At 40.9% G+C, this 21,247-nt stretch overlaps 2 protein-coding genes across 2 annotated transcripts in view; both read left to right on the plus strand.

Moving 5' to 3' along the window:
* The first annotated feature begins 292 nt into the window (after window positions 1-292).
* Window positions 293-9,719, plus strand: fbxo22 (F-box protein 22). Its single transcript, XM_075463759.1, has 7 exons — window positions 293-483; window positions 766-898; window positions 1,289-1,376; window positions 5,050-5,148; window positions 7,122-7,274; window positions 7,391-7,556; window positions 7,974-9,719. Exons 1-7 carry the CDS (start codon window positions 353-355, stop codon window positions 8,365-8,367), a joined length of 1,164 nt encoding a protein of 387 aa, XP_075319874.1. The 5' UTR covers window positions 293-352; the 3' UTR covers window positions 8,368-9,719.
* A 119-nt stretch (window positions 9,720-9,838) lies between these two features.
* LOC142385295 (transmembrane protein 266-like) overlaps window positions 9,839-21,247 on the plus strand; it is a 44,396-nt gene continuing 32,987 nt past the window's right edge. The window contains exons 1-3 of the mRNA XM_075471693.1: window positions 9,839-10,839; window positions 11,516-11,655; window positions 20,413-20,604. Coding sequence (XP_075327808.1) covers window positions 11,642-11,655; window positions 20,413-20,604 — 206 coding nt within the window. The 5' untranslated portion in view covers window positions 9,839-10,839; window positions 11,516-11,641. The remainder of the gene's footprint in view (window positions 10,840-11,515; window positions 11,656-20,412; window positions 20,605-21,247) is intronic.

A 21,247-nucleotide genomic window follows, 5' to 3' on the forward strand; every position in this document is an offset into this window, starting at 1 on the left:
TATATATATAATGCTCTAAGAACAGTATGCTTGTGACCCCTCTGCGCAAGTGTTGAGCTCAGAATAGGCTTTCTCCTCTCTTAAAGGGATAAAAAGGAAACGTGTCATATCTTATGTGCAGTGAAAAAACAAGTGCAGATAAATCGGCAGGAATTAACAGATTTTCTCTGTATAAAGGTACCTAAAGTGTAACCAGGTTCCATGACTACTTTACAGTATAAACGTTATACCCCTCCTCGCCGGAGGGGGCAGTACCGCGCACAATAACGGGCATCCCGGCAAAGCAGGAAGTGCAAAGGCAAAAGTTCGTAGCTGGGCAGCTGTGCTGGGACTCGCCGCTTGAGAGTTAAATATGTGTGAAAATCAAGAGTTTAGTGATCCTTTGCAAGACAGCAAGGCTGCCTACGTACTTAGCAATGTTGCCGAAGTAGTTGAGAGAATTCTGACGTTCGTACCAACCAAATCGCTCCTTCGGATCGCGAGGTAATGGAAAGTGTTTGCGTGCTAAATTGTTTACTTCGACTGTCCGTCGAATGGAAGTGAAACTGTTTCCATAAAACGGTGTTCAGGCTAAAACAGGAAGCTAAAGTGGCAACTAAACTTACTGCTCTAATGGTTACTTTGCATTATGTTAAGAGTGAGTTGGTTTTTGGTGCTTTTATGTGTTTTTTTTGTTTTGTTACTAAGGCGTCAGTAGAGAAGCTAGCTAGCTAAGTTACTTCTTGGACAGCCGGTGAACCTGAATGTGTTTGTGGTTCCTCTCAGTGTGTGCAGACTGTGGAGAAACACTGCCCGCAGAGTGCTCAGGACTCAGCAGCATCTGGCCTGGGTGTCAGCCACTGGACCCTCCACCTCAGAGGTCCATCCTCTCTGCAGCACCCTGGTTGACGAAGTGGAGGTATTGTATTCTATTTTTGTGGGAGGATGAAACAAAACAAGCTACGTGTAGAAGGTCACGTTAACGATTGTCTTTAAGGTAGGCACGCTTGGTGCCCGGTGAGTGGTTTACTACAGAAAAACGAATGGAAATGTTTCTTCCTGTTTTCCACCAGTGAGGTAGCGGGACTAATGGTTCTGATTTCCGGAAAATTATTTCAGGACCTGAAAATAATGTCAGCACAATTGGCAGTTTCTCGTTTCTCATCGTATTTAAAGTTAATAAAGAATATATAAAGTCTGTGTTAAGGACTTTGCATGTTTTGAATGAGTAAACATTGTGTTGTAATTTTGTTCGGATACCATCAAACCGATATGTAGTCATGTGCAATTTGCCTCTGATTATTTCCAGAATGTGTTTCTCCTGCCTAAAACGGTTCTGGCAATGGTAGACTGTGAGGCCTTCAGTGGACAAGCGTATTGCTACAAACAGAACAAAGGTTGGTATTACCTTGGATAATGTGCTGTGTTCTTTAGACCAGGGGTCTTCAACGTTTTTCAGGCCAGGGACCCCCAAACTGATGGAGAGTTGGAGCAGGGACCCCCCTACTATTTATATGGCATACAATTGTGTTTTATATTTAACGGGGCCTAGTGCCGTGTATAAACATAGCTACTCTGTTATCGTACATTCAATACTAAGCTATTCAAATAATACACAGGTTAATATATTCATGTTTTTATTTTAAACATGTGCAAGGTACAGGGTGGCCGTGCCACTGCCATTTATTTATAAACAAACATCTTGCATACAACACTGAGCTATTCAAATAATCCACAGATTTTAACTTTAAACATGCATGTAGATGGGACAATGAATCCTCAAACCATCTGTGGATGGCACACGTTTGCACACAATTTGTGAGAAAAAACTGTTTGAAAAAAAAAAAAAACCTCCGCGGACCCCCTGTTGAAGACCTCTGCTTTAGACAGAAAATGGCAGAGGTGGGGACATCGGTCATACAGATTGATCACTGACAACACTTCTGTTTTAGTTATTTACAAAAACACATTAAGCCTGAAGTCTGGAATTGATGGAGATCACCAAACTATGGGCTTCTTCCTTTGTAATGTGGTGTCAGGTCTTTATTTGGCAGCGGCCTTCAGTTGCTCTTACTTGTTTTTTTTTAGATTGTGAATCTTTCATCTTCAAGTAAAATCCAGTTGGATTAATTTGAGTTCAGGAGCAGACAGTAAACAGTATCTCTACACACATCAGAGCTCATAAGAGTGTCCCTGTCATCAATAAACACTAGTGACCCAGTGTCTTTGGAAATTTGGAAGCCACATGTGCCTAAGCCATCAAACCGCATCTGCATATTCTAACAGTGAGGTTCGCTTCAGATCATAGCAGTTCCAAGCGCTTTCTGTGCTTTTTTTTCTTCCATTCATGCTTGTATATGTTGATCTTAGTTTCATCTGCTCAAAGAATGTTTTCAGAAAGGGTCGGCCTTTTTTAAATAGTCATTGGTTTCGTCTAAGTATTTTCTGTACTTTCAGTTTATGAGGTTTAATAAGGATTTGCACCTTGTGTGGATTTGCACATACCTTGTCTGTATGTGATTGGTTGAAAGTCTTCTCTGTTTTGCAGTCTTGAATACTTTTATGTTAGTGATGTGTTTGCCTACTCTTTCCCTTGGCTTTACATTGTGAATACCTTATTTCTTTTCTGTGCAAACAACCCTCTTGTCTTCATTTTATATTTCTGCCTTTTTATGTTTCCAACCTCACTGGTGTCTCCATCTTTCAGACAGAATCAAAAAAGTAAAGTTGATCAGCCACTCCCTTTGTTCCTGCTCTCTCTAAAGCCCCATACACACACGTCGCTGCTATTTACTCGCTCAGCGAGTGAAGTCAATAGAATGTCTATGTGTTCACGCGAGGCGAGTAGGCGAGTAGGCGAGGAGAGTACAAGCGATGCGATATGGGCGGATTCCGAGATGAACATATTTCAACTTCGAGCGACGCGAGTAAAGCGAGTAGCCAATTAAAATGCAGAATACAGATTATTGACAGGTGACGTTCCCCCAGTGTTCTCCAAACAGTGGCCACCCAACTTCTACACACCAAGTCAGCAAAAGCACCCAAGCGAGTGGCGAGTAGGCGAGTGAGCGAGTAGCGAATAAATAGCAGCGACGTGTGTGTATGGGGCTTAATGGTTTCTGTTGTTGTTTTTTGCAATCTTAGGAGGACTTGTTTCACTTGTATTGATAGTTCAATTGACTTTGTATTGATCCCAGACCTTTTAACTGCTTAAGTAATGAAGAATAAACTAAGGAGTTGCCCACACCTGTCAGTGAAATGGTTGGAGTCAGTGGTGGAATTACACAAGGCCCCCAGAATGAGATAAGCACGCATATTAAATCTGGATACCTTAACTGTTTTGGAAAACAGCAAATATTAAAATGACAAATAAAGTCAATGTCAGTACATTTCCAAGCCAAACTGCACATTGTTATTTGAGGGTAGATACACATTTGTAATGAGGAATGTACTTAAAGGGATACGCCACCCCCAGGCCAAATTAAGTGTATCCCCGCATTCCCGAGGCATAAATAAGTGTGTGGGAGCGACCCAGGCATTGTCCGAATCTCACAGCACTGACCACTGCTTGGTTTCGCGTAATACCTCCATGCTAGCGTCGCCAATCGAAATATTTCGCCCAACGTGAATTCATTTACTTGATTTACCTTCTAATTACTGTGTGAGTGGTGTACTTTCACATCGAGTGCAAATGACTGTGTAAATCAACACGGAAGGCTTGGTTTGCTCATGTCGGTTTGGGAACTAGTTTCCAGTGCGGAAAACACAGCCGACGCACACTCCCCGCTACGTCATTGGGAATCCCTACCCCCACTGTCCCATCTGTGTTCGAAACAGAGGTTGAGCGGAGTAATATTTTGATTGGCGACGCTAGCATGGAGGTATTATGCGAAACCAAGCAGTGGTCAGTGCTGTGAGATTCAGACAATGCCTGGGTCGCCAGGAAAACGCTCCCACACACTTATTTATGTCTCGGGAATGCGGGGATACACTTAATTTGGCCTGGGGGTGGCGTATCCCTTTAAATTATGCCACAGCACAGCGGCATGTAGAAAGGCTGGAGAAAGTCCAACATCTTTGATTTTATTGATGTGATGAATACTTCCCACATCTTCTTTGTAATTGCAGCCTTGGCTTTTTGTTGTGGTTACAAGGAAACCAGTTGATTGCATTGAATACCACTTCAAAACAAGGGACTTACTCTGAAATCCGTTCATACTGCCAGAATGTGTTTTAATGAGTGCTCAGCAGTTAAGTAACGACAGGCTCTGCACTGAGTGTCTGAATTTATAGTTTAGTCAAAAATAGAAGTTTGTCTCCTCATTTATAGTTGGAATGGCAGTCTTATTTGCTTCAAAACACACCAGATGAGGCTGCGTTTGTGATGATGTTGAGTTAAACCATTGTCTTCCATGCGCCTCTCAGTTAATGCAAAATGGGAAAACGTAGAATTGTTTATCAATTTGAAATGTTGATTTTGATATCAATTTGGCTTTTTTAGTGCTGCTTTTAGATGCAAACTTCTTTCTAGAGTGTAGATCATGAGTTATATCTTAAGTCCATTTTCCAAAACAATCCTGTGGTATGAAATGAAGGAAGAAATGCCAGTCTGTTGCATTTTTTTTATATTTTATTTTGCAATAACTAAGCACCAAACTCTAAGCTAAATACAGCCACACATGTTTAAAAATAGTGCAATAGACTGCCCCCCCATAAATCTATAAAGTGCAGTTAGGAGGAGTACATGGTGTGACTGCTCTTTGCCGTTAAAACACCACCAGTTCTTATAGAAACATGTTTATGCTCATCAGTCACCTGAGAAAATGCTGGATTTAGGAGTTTGCGGTGTCTTTTTTCGCTTCACGCACTAATGCTGCTGTTAAAGTCGAGGTTCTCTGGGAACTATACAAACCCTTGCAGGGTTGTTTGTCCTTCTTGTTGATGAAGATGATTGACTTTGGCTATTTTTTTTTTTTTTTTTTTTTAAATCCAGACGGCTACAGCCTTGGCTTTAGTGACCTATCTCATGAAAATGTTTTCCTTTTTGTTTTTCCTTCTGTTGAACTGAAGCAAAAAGAAGTCGCCACTGTCCGGACACCGTTGAAGAACTGAACTTGCTTTTCCCCAAAGGCTGTGACGTCATCGGCATCGCATCACCAGGCATAGTCTGTAAGTGTTCCTCTTTTGTTTTGGTTTCGCTAAGCATTTATGACAGGAAAAAGTACATTTTCTACATTTGAGGAATAAAACATTTTGTTTTTTGATTAAGGACAGATTCAATATCATGTCATTGTTTCTTAAATAGACATACTAACGAATGCTTGGGGCAATTTAGAAATGGTGTCATCCAGCATTGCATCCCCCCCCCCCTTTTGAATCGAGTGCTGTTCTGCTCTACTCCAAAACTCGTTGACAGTACAAAAGTGTGGCCTTACTCTGTTTATCTGCTGGACTACATTGCTCTGAAAGTGAAAAGTTTTTCTAACCCGTGTAAGAGAAATCGTTCACCTCGCAGTTGAGGGAACTACACATTAATCCCCTCTGCTGCCGCTGCCTACTCAGAAAGCGCCTCTGGTGGCTGGTATCACTGGTTGATAGATTGCCTCGTGGTCCCGGTGCTGTGCTCCCCATTTCTCCTTGTAATCACAACCCTCAGAGAATTGACTCTCCATCAGCCATGTTCCCTTTCCGCAGGATGATGGCCGATCAGGCTCTCATCATCTGTCAGGTTTAATGGCTGCATCGGCTGTTTTTGTTAACACTCGCATTTGTGATATGGCAGCCGGCGGCCTCCACGGGGTCACCATGCAGAATAAATTCAGTTAAATTAAAACTTCAACCGCATAAGGTTCCGTCTGTAGCAGGGGGAGCTTGTCCATTTAAACAGATGCAGAGATGCCTGATTTAAAGAAAGAAAGAAAAAACATTAAATCATACAGCATTTATCTGTTGCATTGAATGATTGATTTCTTGCTTTCATGCAGTGTATTGTATAGTCAGCTGCTCCCATTTGCTAAACCTAGAATGACGTCCTGTACATCAAATCTGTTCCTCGCAGCTTGATATATTTCAGCAGGTGTGATCTGACTTTTTATCCCAGCTTTGAGGCCTTACTTTCCCATTTTGTGTCACTTGTACACTACCACAGCCTATCGGTGATGCTTCTTGGTAAACATGTTGTACATGTGGATGAAAAAGATGGATTACTGAAGCTCCAGATTTCTTTTTAATCATAATGAATAGCATTATCGGGCACACAGTAAGGAATGGGGACTAATGACAGCAATAACATTTGCCTGATTTTTGATTGATCAGTGATTATTTTTTTTGTATAAATTCAGTTGCACATCAGCACTTTGGCTCAGGAATAAGTCGAGCCCCAAAACTAAATCTAATAAAAGCGTAGGAGCAGAGAATGAGGCTGCCTTATGATCTGTTTATTTATGGCAGTGCAGCCCGATGTTTTCTCATTTGCATTGCAGCATATCCATCTCCTAAAGTGAGAGTGCCTGTTATTATGTCATTAATTCACGGTTGTGAAATCACATGGTGAGCGTTGCCTTTTCTTTTAATGGAACACATTTGTTCTTTGCTAATAAAGTTATTGAGTGGCTGATTATGGGAAAGCAATTCTCACCACAGCTACGATCACCAGTTTGTGATGGGTGAATCTTCTGCAAATGTACCTCAAGATGCCGTTCTTCTCATGGAGAGTGACCAAATCCAAGCTGAGATAAAATTCCAGCTGCTTCTCACTTGAAATGCTACATACAAATGTGTTTGTAAATTCACACTCTGCTCCTTTTTATTTATTTATTTTTTTGCTCGTTACTCTCGCCGGTAATTTAACAAATCACTCAATAAATATGAGGCTTTAAGCTCTGCTCTGGTCTGGTTTTTCCTTTAAAGCAGTAGTTTACTTCTGTGTCCCTTCTCTTAGCTCATCTTTTCTTGCTTTTTACTCAGAAATGTTCATTTTCACGAGATCTTTACTGTGAGAATCTCATCATTTAGCACAGCTGCTCATATTATTTGAGAATTGAAAAAATTGAGTAGGATTAGAACACATTTTGACCAGTGAGGGGACTGCGTACTGTGTAACATATTGTTTCATGCCGCTTTGCGTTTGGCTCTCTGCACAGTGACCCCTACTGGCTCTTGCTCCAGCCCTCCCCAGGAGCACCAGGAGGGCGAGGCTGGCTTTGCGGTCATGTTTCCTGGCACTGAAGGTGTACGCATCAAGCCCTTTCACTTTTGTAAGAAGACCATCTCTCCTACAGCCCTGAAAGAAGCAGGTGAGTGCAGAATCACAAGTTATTCAGTAATCTAAACTGAGAAATTCTAAACTTCTGTAACATCCTACACACCCTTTTGCTATGTTACACATTTATTTGGTGTACTTTCTCTCCAGGACTAGTTGACAACCCAGAGCTGCGAGTAGTGCTGTTGTTTGCCTATGAGGCGTATAAATCAGAGGGAGCACGGTTCCTCAAACAGATTCTAGAGCCGCTGGCCAAGACCAAGGCTCTAATTGCAGGAGGGCTGGTAGAAAGTGTCTTTTCTCCTCCTAGACACTGGTGAGTTAATGTCCTGCAGTATGATCAAGATTCTTTGTGTGCAGAATGTATAGTAGAAATGCATAAAGCAAAAACATGACATAGTATTTAGAGGTTTTCTTAAACATATTTCTGCCTCGGTCTGACCCTGTGGTGGTCCTTTAAACGGTCCATCACAGAGTCATGTGGAGAATTGGGAAATCTAATTGGCTGCCAACATCCAGGGAAACTCCATTCACACACAGCACCAGAGAACATATCTGCCGATGCTGCTCATTAGTAATTTCAGAGTTTGCCATCTGTATTTCTTCACCACCCTTTGTGTCGCTGCCAATAAGGCTTTAATCAAATTCCATTAGAAATAGCGTTTTCATAGCTTCATAATTCTCACTGCACAATCTACAGTACTTACACTTTCCATAATTTGTCACCATGTAGCTGTGGCCAGGGAGCGTACGGCGTGGTGGGCCTGGCTCTGAGTGGCCCCAAAGTGCAGGGGGCGTCGGTGCTATTGGACCAAGACGTCACCACTGCAAAGGCAGCTGAAACCACCATCCGGCGGCTAAAAGCGGCCAAAATTCCTGAGAAAAACTCCCTGGCATTTATGTTCGCCTGCGTGGGGAGAGGCCGGAACTTCTACAACAACCAGGCCAACGTAGAAGCAGACGCTTTTCGCAAGGTGTTCCCTGACATGCCGCTCTTTGGCCTTTTCGGCAACGGGGAAATCGGCTGCGACCGCATCATTAAAGATGACTACACACTGTGCGACAGCGACACGGACAACCTGATGCATGCATACACTACCGTCATGACCCTGGTCCATCTAGGCTGACAGTGCTGCAGTAACAATTAACAAACGGGATAAAAGACAAACTGTCATGCTCTTGTTTGCAGCAGCAAACCTTTTGTACAGAGTGTTACAGGAGAGTATTGCTGTCTCCATTGATACTTTAAAAAGCAGGAAAATTATCCTTTTAACCATAAATGTCAACATTTGGGAGATCTCACCCTTTGGAGGCTGTACGAACACAGGTTTACATTAAATTCAAACAAGTGAGCCTCACACAATTCAGAGAAAAAAGTCATTTTGTTTTTGTATATGTTTGTATAAACCTTTCCCAAATTTCACACATATTAAAGGCATATCTCACTCCCGGACCCCAACCTTACGGTCCGTTTGCTTTGCAGGTATGTGCAGTACACACGGTAGTGTTTCTCAAGCTAGTATCATAGTTATTCATTCAGCAATGGCACTTTTTTATTCATGTAGGTAAAAGAAATGTGGCATCCCCCCCCTGGTAGAAATCAGGGTAAACTTATGCAGGTTGTACACATTTGTGCAACCAATGGCAAAATTAAACTTGACTCATTACCTACTATTACCGAACTGTGTGCAATAAATCACCTTTATTGTTCACATGTCAGGTCACATCTACTACTACCTACTTCCAGCTGTTAATGGTTGGGCTCATTCGTCACTTCATCTCCTCAGCTTCTGTAGCTTAGGAAAAACTCCTCCTTTAACAAGAAAGAAAACTGGACAGAACTGTTGCCCCTTTGTCTTTGAAAGTGATGCTGGTCGACGGTGGTTGGAAATCACTCTGTAATGTCCAGGGTTAGAGAGAGATGGGGGTAATTACATGTTAGGGTCGTTACATGTTAAATAAATTGCTTTTTTAGTGTTTTCCTAAGTCCTGTATGGCAAGCTGATGTTCTTTCCACCTTCTGGCCTCTGAAAAATCTAGTTAGTGCTGTATGTTTATGTTCTGATTTCTTTTCCCCCCAGAAATCCCTGACATTCGATTGCAGGCGTCTTTCCTGACCAATTGGAATGTCCCGATGTTTTAATGGTGCAATTTCCCCTATAGGCTTTGTAGGTCAGGTAACTGATGTCATGTTGAAAATTGCTGATGTTAAGTGGAGCTTTTGCAGTGATGATTGTTGCAAGAATGGATGATTGTGAAGGGTCCAATATTTAACTTTTAAAAAGTTTCCTTAGAACTCTGGTGGCAGTAGTATCTCCCATCTTTGTATTGTAATGTATTAATTTCCCAATAATAGTGTTTAAGAATTATGTGGACAGTTAGGTTAATCAAAGGAAGGTTGTTTTTTTGTTGCACTTTTCTACGTGTGCCAAATCGTCTCTGTTCTGCTAAATTCCTCAATAAACTACGGTCAAGCATGTGCTTGTTTTTTCTTCTTCATCCTTCTACGGCCTCTGAGCCCACTGGGCGTCACGCAGCCTTCCTCGGTTGTAACTGCAAGTTAAATCAAATCACCGCTTTTCTTGATTTCACGCATACCGTGAAATGTGCGCCTCAGCCTATTACATCTCTGGCACCCCGCGTCCAGGCGTGTTTCAATAAAGAAAGACACGCTTCAGATTGATTGATGTGCGCTTTAACCATCGACTGGCTAATCCCGATGAATGACAAACGGTTAAGCCAATTGCTGAAAAGGCACTTTATATACCCATAGTATCATTATTTTAGGCAAGCAGGAAAAAAAACAAAAAAAAACTGCTCATGACACCGAGGAAGGACAGACCAGGCGTAAAGCTAATAACATCTGTGCCGATAATTCGATCTCAAATTGGCCTCAATGGCGAATTGAACAAATTTACTCACAGGCTTTCCTTCTTGCCCACCCACACACACACACACGCACACGTCCACTCCACGGCCAACATTTTTAGGACTGCTATGTCGTGACCGGGGCGATGCAAATGTCACACGACTCACTGGCTACTGTCAGTCTCCGGCACGAAAACGTCAATGTTTTGGTTGCCTTTCGATGAAATTCGCTGCGTGTTGCCCGCCTGCTGCTGTGGAGGCGGATCGTTAGACAGCCGAGGCTTCGTCGGGCTCCCTTCAGCACCTGGACAGCTCCCCTCTCAGGGTTCCCCGCTGAGCACGCCGGGGAAACCCTCAGCCGGGGAGCGGGACCTGGGTCTGCAACTGGATCAACACCCTCCTCCCCCTCTACGATTTCATCCAGGAGGGCCGTTATTCGATCGCTGCCATAGCACTTAGGGGCTAATATGGTCTTGTCGAGAGACGATGCTTCTTGCATTTGAGCCACAGCATCTCGTAGGTTTCGCACTGTAATCCGTGCAGCGCAGGGGAGCAGGGGAAGCGGCGGTGTCGCTCGTCTAATGCAAAAGTGCTAAGGATTGCTGCAGCCTACACACACTGCGAGCCCGCTGCTGCTTCACTTACTCTGATCTCCACTGAGGGAGACATTACTACCGGCACGAGGGCAACGGGAGGCACGGTTACCCGTCAACAATGTAAATCTCACACAGGTAAGTCCGTTGCTCCGTGTAGAAAATGAATTGATGTACAGAGAGTGGCTCTTGGTTGTTGAATTCACAGCCATCATTCAGTTTCTCTGATAGATGCAAGTAACTTGGTGTAGTTTTTTTCAGAGGAGCTATTATTACCAATGGATGGAGCGTGGGAAGTCTGAAATACACCCAACTCTGCGGAGTACCAAATGTTTGAGAACTGTATGCAGCCTTTCACAGAAGTTATTTAATTTGGGGAGGGGGTTACAAAAGACCAACATTGTTTCTATGGCACGTCCTTCTGTGTTGTCCTTTGTTAATAATTTCATTTGACTGAAACTTTTTGTTTTTTAAATAGAATGTGTAACTATTGTTACGTATATATATAAAAAAGACAAAATAATTCTGCAAAGGTACCAAATGCTGATCAAATGCCCCTTAAGCTGGACAACATGTTTATCCTTCAAAAAAGAATGTATTGTTAAAAATCCTCTAGTGATTAGATAACTCTAAAATGGGGTAAACAAAAAGAGAATTACCATTTGTTTTGGAGGAATTAAAGAATGAAACAAAGAGTACTGCTTTAATTTCAGCATTGTACGCCTAATAATCTGGTGAATGAGTGGATTTGTTCCACTGGGAGGATTCCTGCTTTACGAGTTATGTGCGATGTTACTGGCTGTGTTCTCCCTAGGTACAACATGAAAGCCTCGTCTCTCAGGTGGGAAGGTGATCTGTAGCTCTAAAACAGGCAGAAGGGAGTGGAAACCTTGTGATAAACGCCACCACTACAGTGCTCTGCTCTCCATCACCCAGCATCATGGCCAATGCTGAGTAAGTATAGGGTACACACCGTGTTTACTACTGATCTCGACACTTTTCCTCCCTCGCTGACAGTTTGACTTACAAATCTCTGTTTCTGTTTGTTTCATCACATATGGAAAGAAGAAAATTGTAGAAATGTATCATCAAATGCCACAACTTCAGAGTCCGTCACAGAAATCATGGAAAAGGAACATTGTCCGTAGAAGGCATTTTTTGATGAATTCTTTCCTTTTCCTTCAAGCTGCAGCTTTTTTCTCGCCCTCTTTTTTTTCTGCACATCAGTCACTTAATCTTTCTTCTGTCCTTGTTTACCAGGTTAACGTGTCTCTATTTGTACAACAATGACCTTTTATTCGGTCAGACACTGATCCCATTGAGGAGTAGCCGATGCTTGTCACTCTGAATGAACATGCACATGCCAAGATGAAAATGAATGCAAACACACCTGCACAGCACTGACCAAAGAGCACTGACTAGTCATTAACACTGATCACTATGTTAATTATCAATGCAAAGGATTCACTATATTCATCATTATTATTGTCATTATTGTCTATAGTAATAAATTTTTATCATCAGTCTCCACATCCAGCTTTATCTTTTCATTTTTACTCTCCAAGTTGTAGACTGTGAACAAACAGCTGATGCATTAATGAGGGAACATCTTGCTTTTTTCTTGTGTTTTAAAGTATGGGGGGGTGACACTGCAAACCATTATTCTTCGTCAGCTCATGATTCTGCTGGCGTAGTGTGACTCCGTAATTTGTCTCGTTTTAACTAGCTGCATTTATTCTCTTGACCTAGATGGATGGCCCCAAATCATTTCTCCATTTGGGCCTTTATGAGAATATACCAGTTCCGCTCATTGCTCCATACAAAGCTCTGCTCGATTGCGACACCATATCATGCCAAAAATGGATGCCCATGGTGTGCATTACACATAAAAGGTACACTTGGAAAAATCTCTGTGATGAAGAACGATAATGCTATTAAGATGCAGTTTAAAGACATATTTATAATTGAATTCCTATTGTATCATTCGAATAGCAAAATACGTAGGAATTGAGGCACTGCTTAATATTGTGTCTTGTTAAATCAACTTCTTATTTTCAGTTGTGAAAGAAAAATAAAAAGCTTTCACCCGAGTAAAAGTGAAGTACTCCTGTCAAAATCATAATTTTTTCTCTCAGCCAAATAAAATAATTTTTTTTGTGAGGCATCAACAAGCAAGCTGCATTTCTTTTTTCTTTTTGGTTTAGGTGCAGATAGTTGTAAACACCTCAACACTTTTGGATTGTTCGGTCCCTTGATTTACTTAGGCAACCCTCCAATGGGTCGCAAGATGAAAATCAGGGGTTGTGAGATGATTGATGGAAAAGGAAGGTGGATAAAACTACACTCAGACCGGAAAAGTCGGTCGTCAGTGTATCTGTTGGAGAGTTTGGGAAAGCATTTTCATTTGAAATGTCATAGAGGACAACAGCTTAGAAGATGAAAATAAAAATCATATTCAGTATTTCAGCTTGACCTACGTAGCCTAGCTTGACTTTAACCTGCAGCTTTTAATTGCATGCGCAGACTGACTTGAGTTTTAGATAGAAATGTACTCATGTTCAAGCTGAAGAGTCTTACTTCATGGAGATAAAGCATACAAAAAACTGTTTGACTCTTCCTGGGAGCTGGACGTCACCATTTATCTTGCTCTCCATGTTGCTGATTATTGTTTTTTTTTTTTTTTAATGCAGTGCTACTGAGAGTTTGGACAGTTTGATTTTTCTGCCTTCAGGAAGGAAATTCTGTCTAGTCCAACATTCTGATGCCACGAGGGTTATGTTTGCTCAGAAGACATAATTAATTTTTTATGCTGCATTTCACAAGTCTTCCAACTCAGTGTTCCTATATGAGTCTTGTGTAAGTGTAATATGATTAATGACGTACTTCTCTTTACTGCACATGGTACAATGAGGTGTTAGATGAGTTAACAGCTGTAAAGCCACACACTTGTCATTCCCATGAATTCAGATGCCACATGAACACCTAACAATTCCATATTTGTTAGCCTGTGGTGTCCCTCATATTTGCCCCATGCAAAAAAGTCAGTTCATTTGAAACAACAGCCCAAAGTCAAAGAATTCAGCAAGAATACAAGACTGACTGTCTTTTACGTCATTAAGTCTTTGAGGGCCCATTTCCCTTATGTTGATTTCAAAATTAAAACGATCTATTAATTGATACTAAAACGGTGTAAAAAAAGTCCATGGACCTTTCATTTCTGAGGAAGACATATACTGTCTTAGTCCTGCTCCACAAGGGTCTCTGCGTCTCCTGTGTCTTCTGCTGCTTGAATCTGTAAAGGTCAGATAAGAGAGTGGTCACACCAGGGCCAGAACAGCCCATTGTGCTGTCTGCCAGTTCATTATAGGTTAATCTGTAATTTTATTAATGAGCTAATGTGCTTGGCAGACTTCATTAATATCCACCAGCTAGAAATAATGCAACTTTCTCTGAAGTTGAATTGGCTTTTCACGGAAAGTACCTGAGGCTGTTCTCAGACTGTGACAGGTGCTACAACATTAATTATGTTCAACACCAAGTTTTCAAGTCCATATCACATTTGACATGAGTCAGCAGTAAAGATGGTTCAAAGTTACAGTTTAACTTTCTTGGAGGGGAAGAGGAAGACGTGTCTTTTGGTCATGGTGCAATTAATTCACTCATAAAGAAACATGAATTACATTTCACCATCAAGTTGATTCAAGCATTGCGTCTTTTTCTAGGATAGAAGTTGTGAAAGTTTGCAGTGGGCTTTTCCAGACTCACATGAGATGATGAGTCTGGAACACTAACACATTGTGATGTCGAGCTTCTGCAGGGTTCTCCTCGGCAGCTGGCAGGAACAGCAAAGCATCTGCTTTGTCTTTAGTGTTTAGCCCAAGTTTGAGATGTGTTTTAGATCCTCCGCTGCACCATAAAAGCCTCATCTTACATGTGTGTGTGTAAATGGCTAAAGTCTTTGACAGAGCGGTGTGTGGTTCTGAATTAAATGTGCCTGCATCTAAAGACATTTTCTCTACTCTCCCAGAGAGTGTCGGACTTAGCTGCTGTCGGACCTTTAGGGAGGAGGCAAAAGGCAGCAGAACAACTCTTCTTCTCATTTAGTTGATAATGCATTTTTATACCACAAATCAACACACTGAAAACCGTGTTCGATTTTTAACAAAAATTTCCATTGCATGCCAACAATACAAGTCTAAAACATTACACCATATATGTACATGTAACATAACTTATGTAGCCAAACACAGCATCACTGCTAATACAATTTATCTTTTGCTTTAATTTACTTGCATTATTTTTTATAATGCAAGTGAATCACAGTATCCAAACCACGGATATTCGCTCTACCACCATGTTACCAAATAAAATGTGCAATATTTTAATGCTCACAGTGATTGCACTAGCATACCTGATAAGTGTATTAGCATTCTAGTATTCTGCTGATCGGCAAACAAAGCCAAATTATTCTTTTTTTTTTTTTGTCCCTTGGCTACCTGCAAGACGGTCATTTTGCATGGAGTCAGGAGGGTCATGAACAAGCCACTTCCACTCGTCGGATAAAGAACATTCCTCAGCCCCACTGGCCCCCAGTTACTTGCATGACCTTCTGTTTTGGTCAGTGAAATCCCTTGAGCAACTTTTGTCACGTAATGACCTTTCCTACCTGGCCCACAACTCTACAGTCCACTATTTAATTTTATCTGCCACCCTCAGGGAAATCTGCTCTCCTGAATATCACCTCTGTCCCGTGGCTGCTCTACTGGAGTTGCAGTCTTGTTAGTCTTTCTATGAAATTATGTTTTCAGAATTTTTCAATTGCCTCTTTCTGTTAGATAAGAACACCCAGAAAGGTCATTATTTGTATAAAAACAACTGTTAAAATGTGTTTATATTTGCACTTGGGTAGAAAGGGGAAGCGTCTTTGTCTTTTGGGTTCATTGACACTGCAAGCATTTTAATCCATTGAGGTCTTTGTCATGTATCACTTGAAATTATCAAAAAAAAGATACTGAAGCACTACTTCAATATAATGATATGAAAGTTTCATTAGTATTTTAATGATATTTGGGTTTACTTATATGCTCTTTGGAGCTAATCTTTTGTTTGAGCTGTTAATGGCTGTTATATTTATTCCACTGTGTAATTCAGTTTTTGTCGCCCCATTTGTGATCAAGTTGATATACACACACAGAAATGTATCAATTCACCGAGGCAAGTTTTATGTCTCTGTGAGTAGAATAGAGTTGCAAAATTGAACATTGAATGGAAGGTTACAAAATATGGCTATAAGAAAATCGCTGAACATTCTAGAAATCCATGCCTACGTCAGCACTTTTTCCTGATATCTAGACTGTCAGCCAGGCAGAGCACCAGGCCCATCACTGCAGGCTGTGGGCTGGCGGGCTCTGGACAGCTTGTGTCTGTCATGAGTAGTTACGTGCATGGTCCTGATTGTTTGGGAAGAGAGCCAAACCTGCTGCTGTGCTGTGGATGAGAGGTGGTATGGATGAGATGTTGCCTGTAGGAGAAGTGTTTAGAAAACAGCATCTATCAGGCCCACACACTGTGGCATAACACTGTGAATCCACAGAGTAAGAACCTGTTCTTTTTGCATGAAAATTTGTCAGGGAGGCCCACTGACAACCTCCACAAAACAACAACATACTCGTCCATACTGACATACATTAACTGCCGTGGAAGGCGCAGTAGCACATTGCAGTGCAAATCTGATGTTTTTAAGAAAGCTTGGTCTGTGGGCGGTGGGCAAGACTCTGCTGGCTTATCCAAGTTCAACAATCTAGACATCACCATGTAGGTTTTTTAAAGTTTAAGGTCCTCAGTTTACACATACAGATTTCCATCGCCTCACTGTGTTTTTCTTTTTTTTACTTTATTATTTAATTCATATGCACATTTGTGCTATACTGAAATCATTGTCTGGGTAGAGGACAAAATGCTGCTGCCTTTTTTGCAGTTTTTTTTTTTTATAGAATATCCATTTCCCCTCATATAATATATATTGCATTATTGTACATGAGTCAACAGCATCACAGCCCCTGGTGACTTTCCTTTTGACTATATAGAATATCATTTTTGAAATGTAAGGTCCTCTTGTCGAGGGAAATAATCCTGTCAAACTGGAATGAGATCAGCAGCTCTTGAGACAAGAATGTAATAACACAAATGCGCTTTATTAAAGTAAAAACAAAATACAGTGCTGTTTTATGCAATCCATACAGAAGTTTTCTAAGATTTCTAAGTTTACTGATAAATTCGGGAATCTGTTCAGTTGTTTTTACACCTGAGCTGCAGCCCTGGAATTTTCTGAATGTTCTCTGGAAAGGATGCCAGATTATAAATGACCGTAACACTTGGTTCAAACTTATTTCTGAGTTTACTTGTGCAGCTTTTTAATGATAAAGTGGAAAAATGACTAATGCAGTATATATTCCTTTGCAGAAGTCCCAGCTTCCCCGTTTCTCTATGCGTTTGTTGATAACAGTTGCTGTTTTATCATATGCCTCCATGCCTTTCTGCTGACATGCATGTAGCTTTCACCTCTTCCAAACTGCAACAGTTTCTTCATGTATCCTTGCAGCTATACTCTTTTAACACAGTTTTAAAACCGGACCATACCACTAGTATGTGAAGCTTTTACAGTGTCCAATTGTCTGTGTTTAAGGCATTTATAGGACATAAGTACATTCTAAATGGAAATTCCCAATGTTACGGTCACTGTGAGTCAGAGAGGAGATCAGATCGGTCGTGGTGGCGGTGTTGACTTCATTGTGATTCTGATAACAGGCTACTACTCTGCAAAATGCACAAACACTGGACCCATTCACAGCGATCAGGATGCCCTCTAACAGCTCGGGTTACTCTAGATCGCATCAAAGCTCTTTTAGCATTGACATTATTGCTGTTTATTTCAGTAAACCAAGGCTGTGTTGTGGGAATGTGGGGTCATTGTGTGTGTGTGTGTGTGTGTGTGTGTGTGTGTGTGTGTGTGTGTGTGTGTGTAGGGCTATTTGTTATCCACCTGCATATCTGTCAGGTTGCTTATCTTTCCTTGGTTGTGTTTTAGGTCAGTCTGTGGTGTCTGTCACAGCAGTTTGAAGATGACTTTCATAGAAGAGTGTGTCGTTAGACAGTGGGCTGCCGCGAACACTCCTTGGATTTTTTCCTGTACTTACAATTAGTTCAGTTTTTCAGACTCTACGTTTTTCTTTCATCTCCCATATGTTGCCTATCAGTGGTCAACCATCTCTCCTCCTCCTCCTTTCCTAACAATTTTCTCTCCACCCTCTTTTCTAATCAACTTCACTCTCAAGTTCATGTGTACTACCCACTCCTTAGATCCAGTCCTGCTCTTGTTTTCGTCCTTGTCGCTTTTCCCTGCTCCTCTTTCTCATTTCAGCCCCTCTTGTGTAACCTGATATCCTCCCCTTTTCCTCCCACTCTCCATAGTTTCCCCTCCCCATCCACCCTCATCCTGACTTTCTTTGACGTTTGAAGGAGAGTGGGGATCCACTCAGCTGACAAAGGGAGAGGCAATGACGTCACAGCAGACACGATACACCAGCTTCTGCTCTGGTCTAAAAATACACACTACAGGGCACACACTCAGTTAGTCTGCAGCTGCACTCAGCATTTGTTTCCACCTCCACGCTCTGCTGAGATGGCCCAGCTTTTACACAACTGGGGCTTGTAGGCACGCTGGGCTACATGCTGCTGGCCTACAACTGAGCATCCTTAATGTGTTTAAACATTAATTTTTTAAGACTTTTGGCGGAGAAGGGTGTATGTTTGCTAATATGCTAACAAAGGAAGGTGGGTATATTCGGTCAAATATATCAAAGCCCTTGTTGCAGAATCAGTGGAAAATATGAAGGAGACAGTCAAATCCAAGCAGGAACTTCATTTACTGTGATCTATTATTAGGTTAACCTAAAAGTGAAAAAATGATCAGTCTTCTCAGCTTTATAATTTTATTTTATTTTATTTTTTTAACAGTACTCTGCCAATATAATGAAATTTTCATAGCTAGCTAAGGACCTCTGGATTTCCCTCCTGAACCTGTTGTCCCCACCACCTGACCTCGGATAAGCAGAAGATAATGGATGGATGGATGGTTACCTAGCTAACATGAGCTTGTTTGCTTAATGAAATATAAAAGAGGTCATGTTAGCTTTATTTTCTGAGCAGCACAACTGTGAGAGATGAATATTTTCAAAGACGATCATTTTCATGATGAAAATGACAGTGCAGAAAGCAAGAAACACTGAAAGAACAGAAAAAATGCAGGGGTCCAGTAAAATAATGATGTCAGTATATATCTTTAGATAAAAGTTGTGAAATCTGATTGCATATATTTTTTTCACTTCAAACATTTGGACATTTAAAAGCAGGAAATGCATTTGGAGTATTAATCAGTTCCCAATTATTTCCTTTGGAATGTTGCTCAGGTCTGGTTTAAAAAACAGAAATAGAAAAAAGTTGCTAAATGCTCTTTGGTGACGCCACTTATTAATGAGCATACCCATGACGTCCACATGTCGTGTTTTCATGCCAGCCTTTTACCTGTGTTTGCTTGACATCTACTCTCTGTGTTTTCATATATTGTATTCTAATAGACATGCGGCCAGTTTCCCCCAAAAAACTGTTCACATTCACATAGTTTTCAGTTTCTGTCGTCGGACAGCAAAATTTGAAATTCTGTTAGAAAAGTGTTCCATTTCTCTTAAGAATATGCCTTCACTCATAATCACTATCAAAAAACTGCACAGAAAGTTACAAGTCGCAGAATGTGTAAATAAAAAAAATCTTCAGAATCTAAGGATTGATTGCTGCTCCAGTTCCTAATGCACTTCTCTATGAAGCAGTTTATACACGAAATTGTAAATAAGATCTTGATTAAACGGCAGTCAGGAATGTCACTAGCAAATGTCTAGAATTGTGTATGGCTGTTGTTAATAATGTATCATTGCAATGTCCCCAATGTTACCAATAAAGTGGACTAATATTACCAGGTGTTTATTTGAAGAATAAGTACTAAATTGCTTACTTTATTTCTTGTCATGGAAATCTTGTCTTGTCTTCTTTTCACACTTGTCAAGATGTTTTGTTTTACTTTATTGTTTAGGTTGAGTTTGTAAGCCTCCTTATGCATCATGGAGAGTGCCTCAAATTTTCAGACTCTTATCATTGTCAAAGTCTGTTAAAGCACGGCACCACACCATCAACTCCTCTGGTCTACAATAGTGGAGGATGGTGGGAGTGCCTCGTTGTTCCCGGGTGCAGAGTGGGTGTTTGTGTGCAAACCTTTCTGACCCTGTGGTTACATCCCAAGGCCATCACTATAAATACGGATGTGTTCTTAGTGAGGTTGCTGGGCTGATTAATCTTTTTTTTTTTTTTTAATTCTAACTTCCTTTGTGTTTTGTCCTGTGTCACTGATGTATGTTATCATACTCTGTTTTTTATCCACAATCTACTAAAACTACCATTGATGTATTTACCAGAAACCCGAAATTGAAGTCTAAAGCCAACTTTTCCCTCTCAAAGCCTGCCTTGACCATGTGGTAATTCCATTTCTAATCCGTCAGTTCTGAATACATATTACTGATTTGACCTGTTTCAGTGCATTTCTTGGAAATATGATCATTTTTGTAAGTTAAGCATTCCTTTCTGTCTCCTGCTTGTGTTTAGGGGAGTGGAGCAGGCAGGTCTGTCAGACTTGGAGATCATTTCTCAGCCAGTGGAGGATGAGAACCAGTGCTTGGCTCCTCCAGTCCAACTGGTGAGCTTTGGCTACAGAGACCTGCCCCTTGCAGCTCTGGACCTCTCGTTGGCTGGCTCGCAGCTGCTCTCCAATGCAGATGAAGATGAAAACAGGGAAGGGTGAGTGGATTTTGAAGTTGTTTTTTATCATGGTTTGCCTCTGTGGCAATGTCCAACAGACATATTATTTTGTGCTGGTTTAAAACAGATTATTCAAATTGAAATATCTTCAGAAAAACACATGTTTCTCTGAACAGTTTGGCGGCAGGTGTGTAATAAAAACAAATGGTGATATTTGATGATATTTGTAGATGACTAAAATTGTTTCTTTTTTTCCCCCAAAGTAACAAATACATACTGACAGTATGAAACCCCATCAAAATGTGCTTCCCCCCCCCTTCCTTCAGCTTCTTAAGTCTACCTATAAAGTGTTTGATCACTCATATAATTGCCCTTTTTGTTGTGTAGTGGAGTGTTATTATACATTTAAATTCAGATCTATTTTAAGAATTAAATTAATTTCAAATAACCAACTAAGAAAAATAAATGACATGTATAAAAAAAAAATTCAAACCAATGATTTAGTATTTTTGGGGATTATCGGTTGAAAAAAAAAAAAAAAACTCTTGACCTAATTCTTTAAAATGGCTTTTTGTTAGTGGAAGTAAGCTTCCATGTCTTCCTCTGAATGGCTTTAGCCTAGCTGCTGTAGCCATAAGGACTTAATTAATGACACACTGCTGAGATTGTTGTACTTCTATAA

The sequence above is a fragment of the Odontesthes bonariensis genome, chromosome 1 (genome assembly GCF_027942865.1).
Source record: "Odontesthes bonariensis isolate fOdoBon6 chromosome 1, fOdoBon6.hap1, whole genome shotgun sequence".
In the NCBI taxonomy this organism is placed as follows: domain Eukaryota; kingdom Metazoa; phylum Chordata; class Actinopteri; order Atheriniformes; family Atherinopsidae; genus Odontesthes; species Odontesthes bonariensis.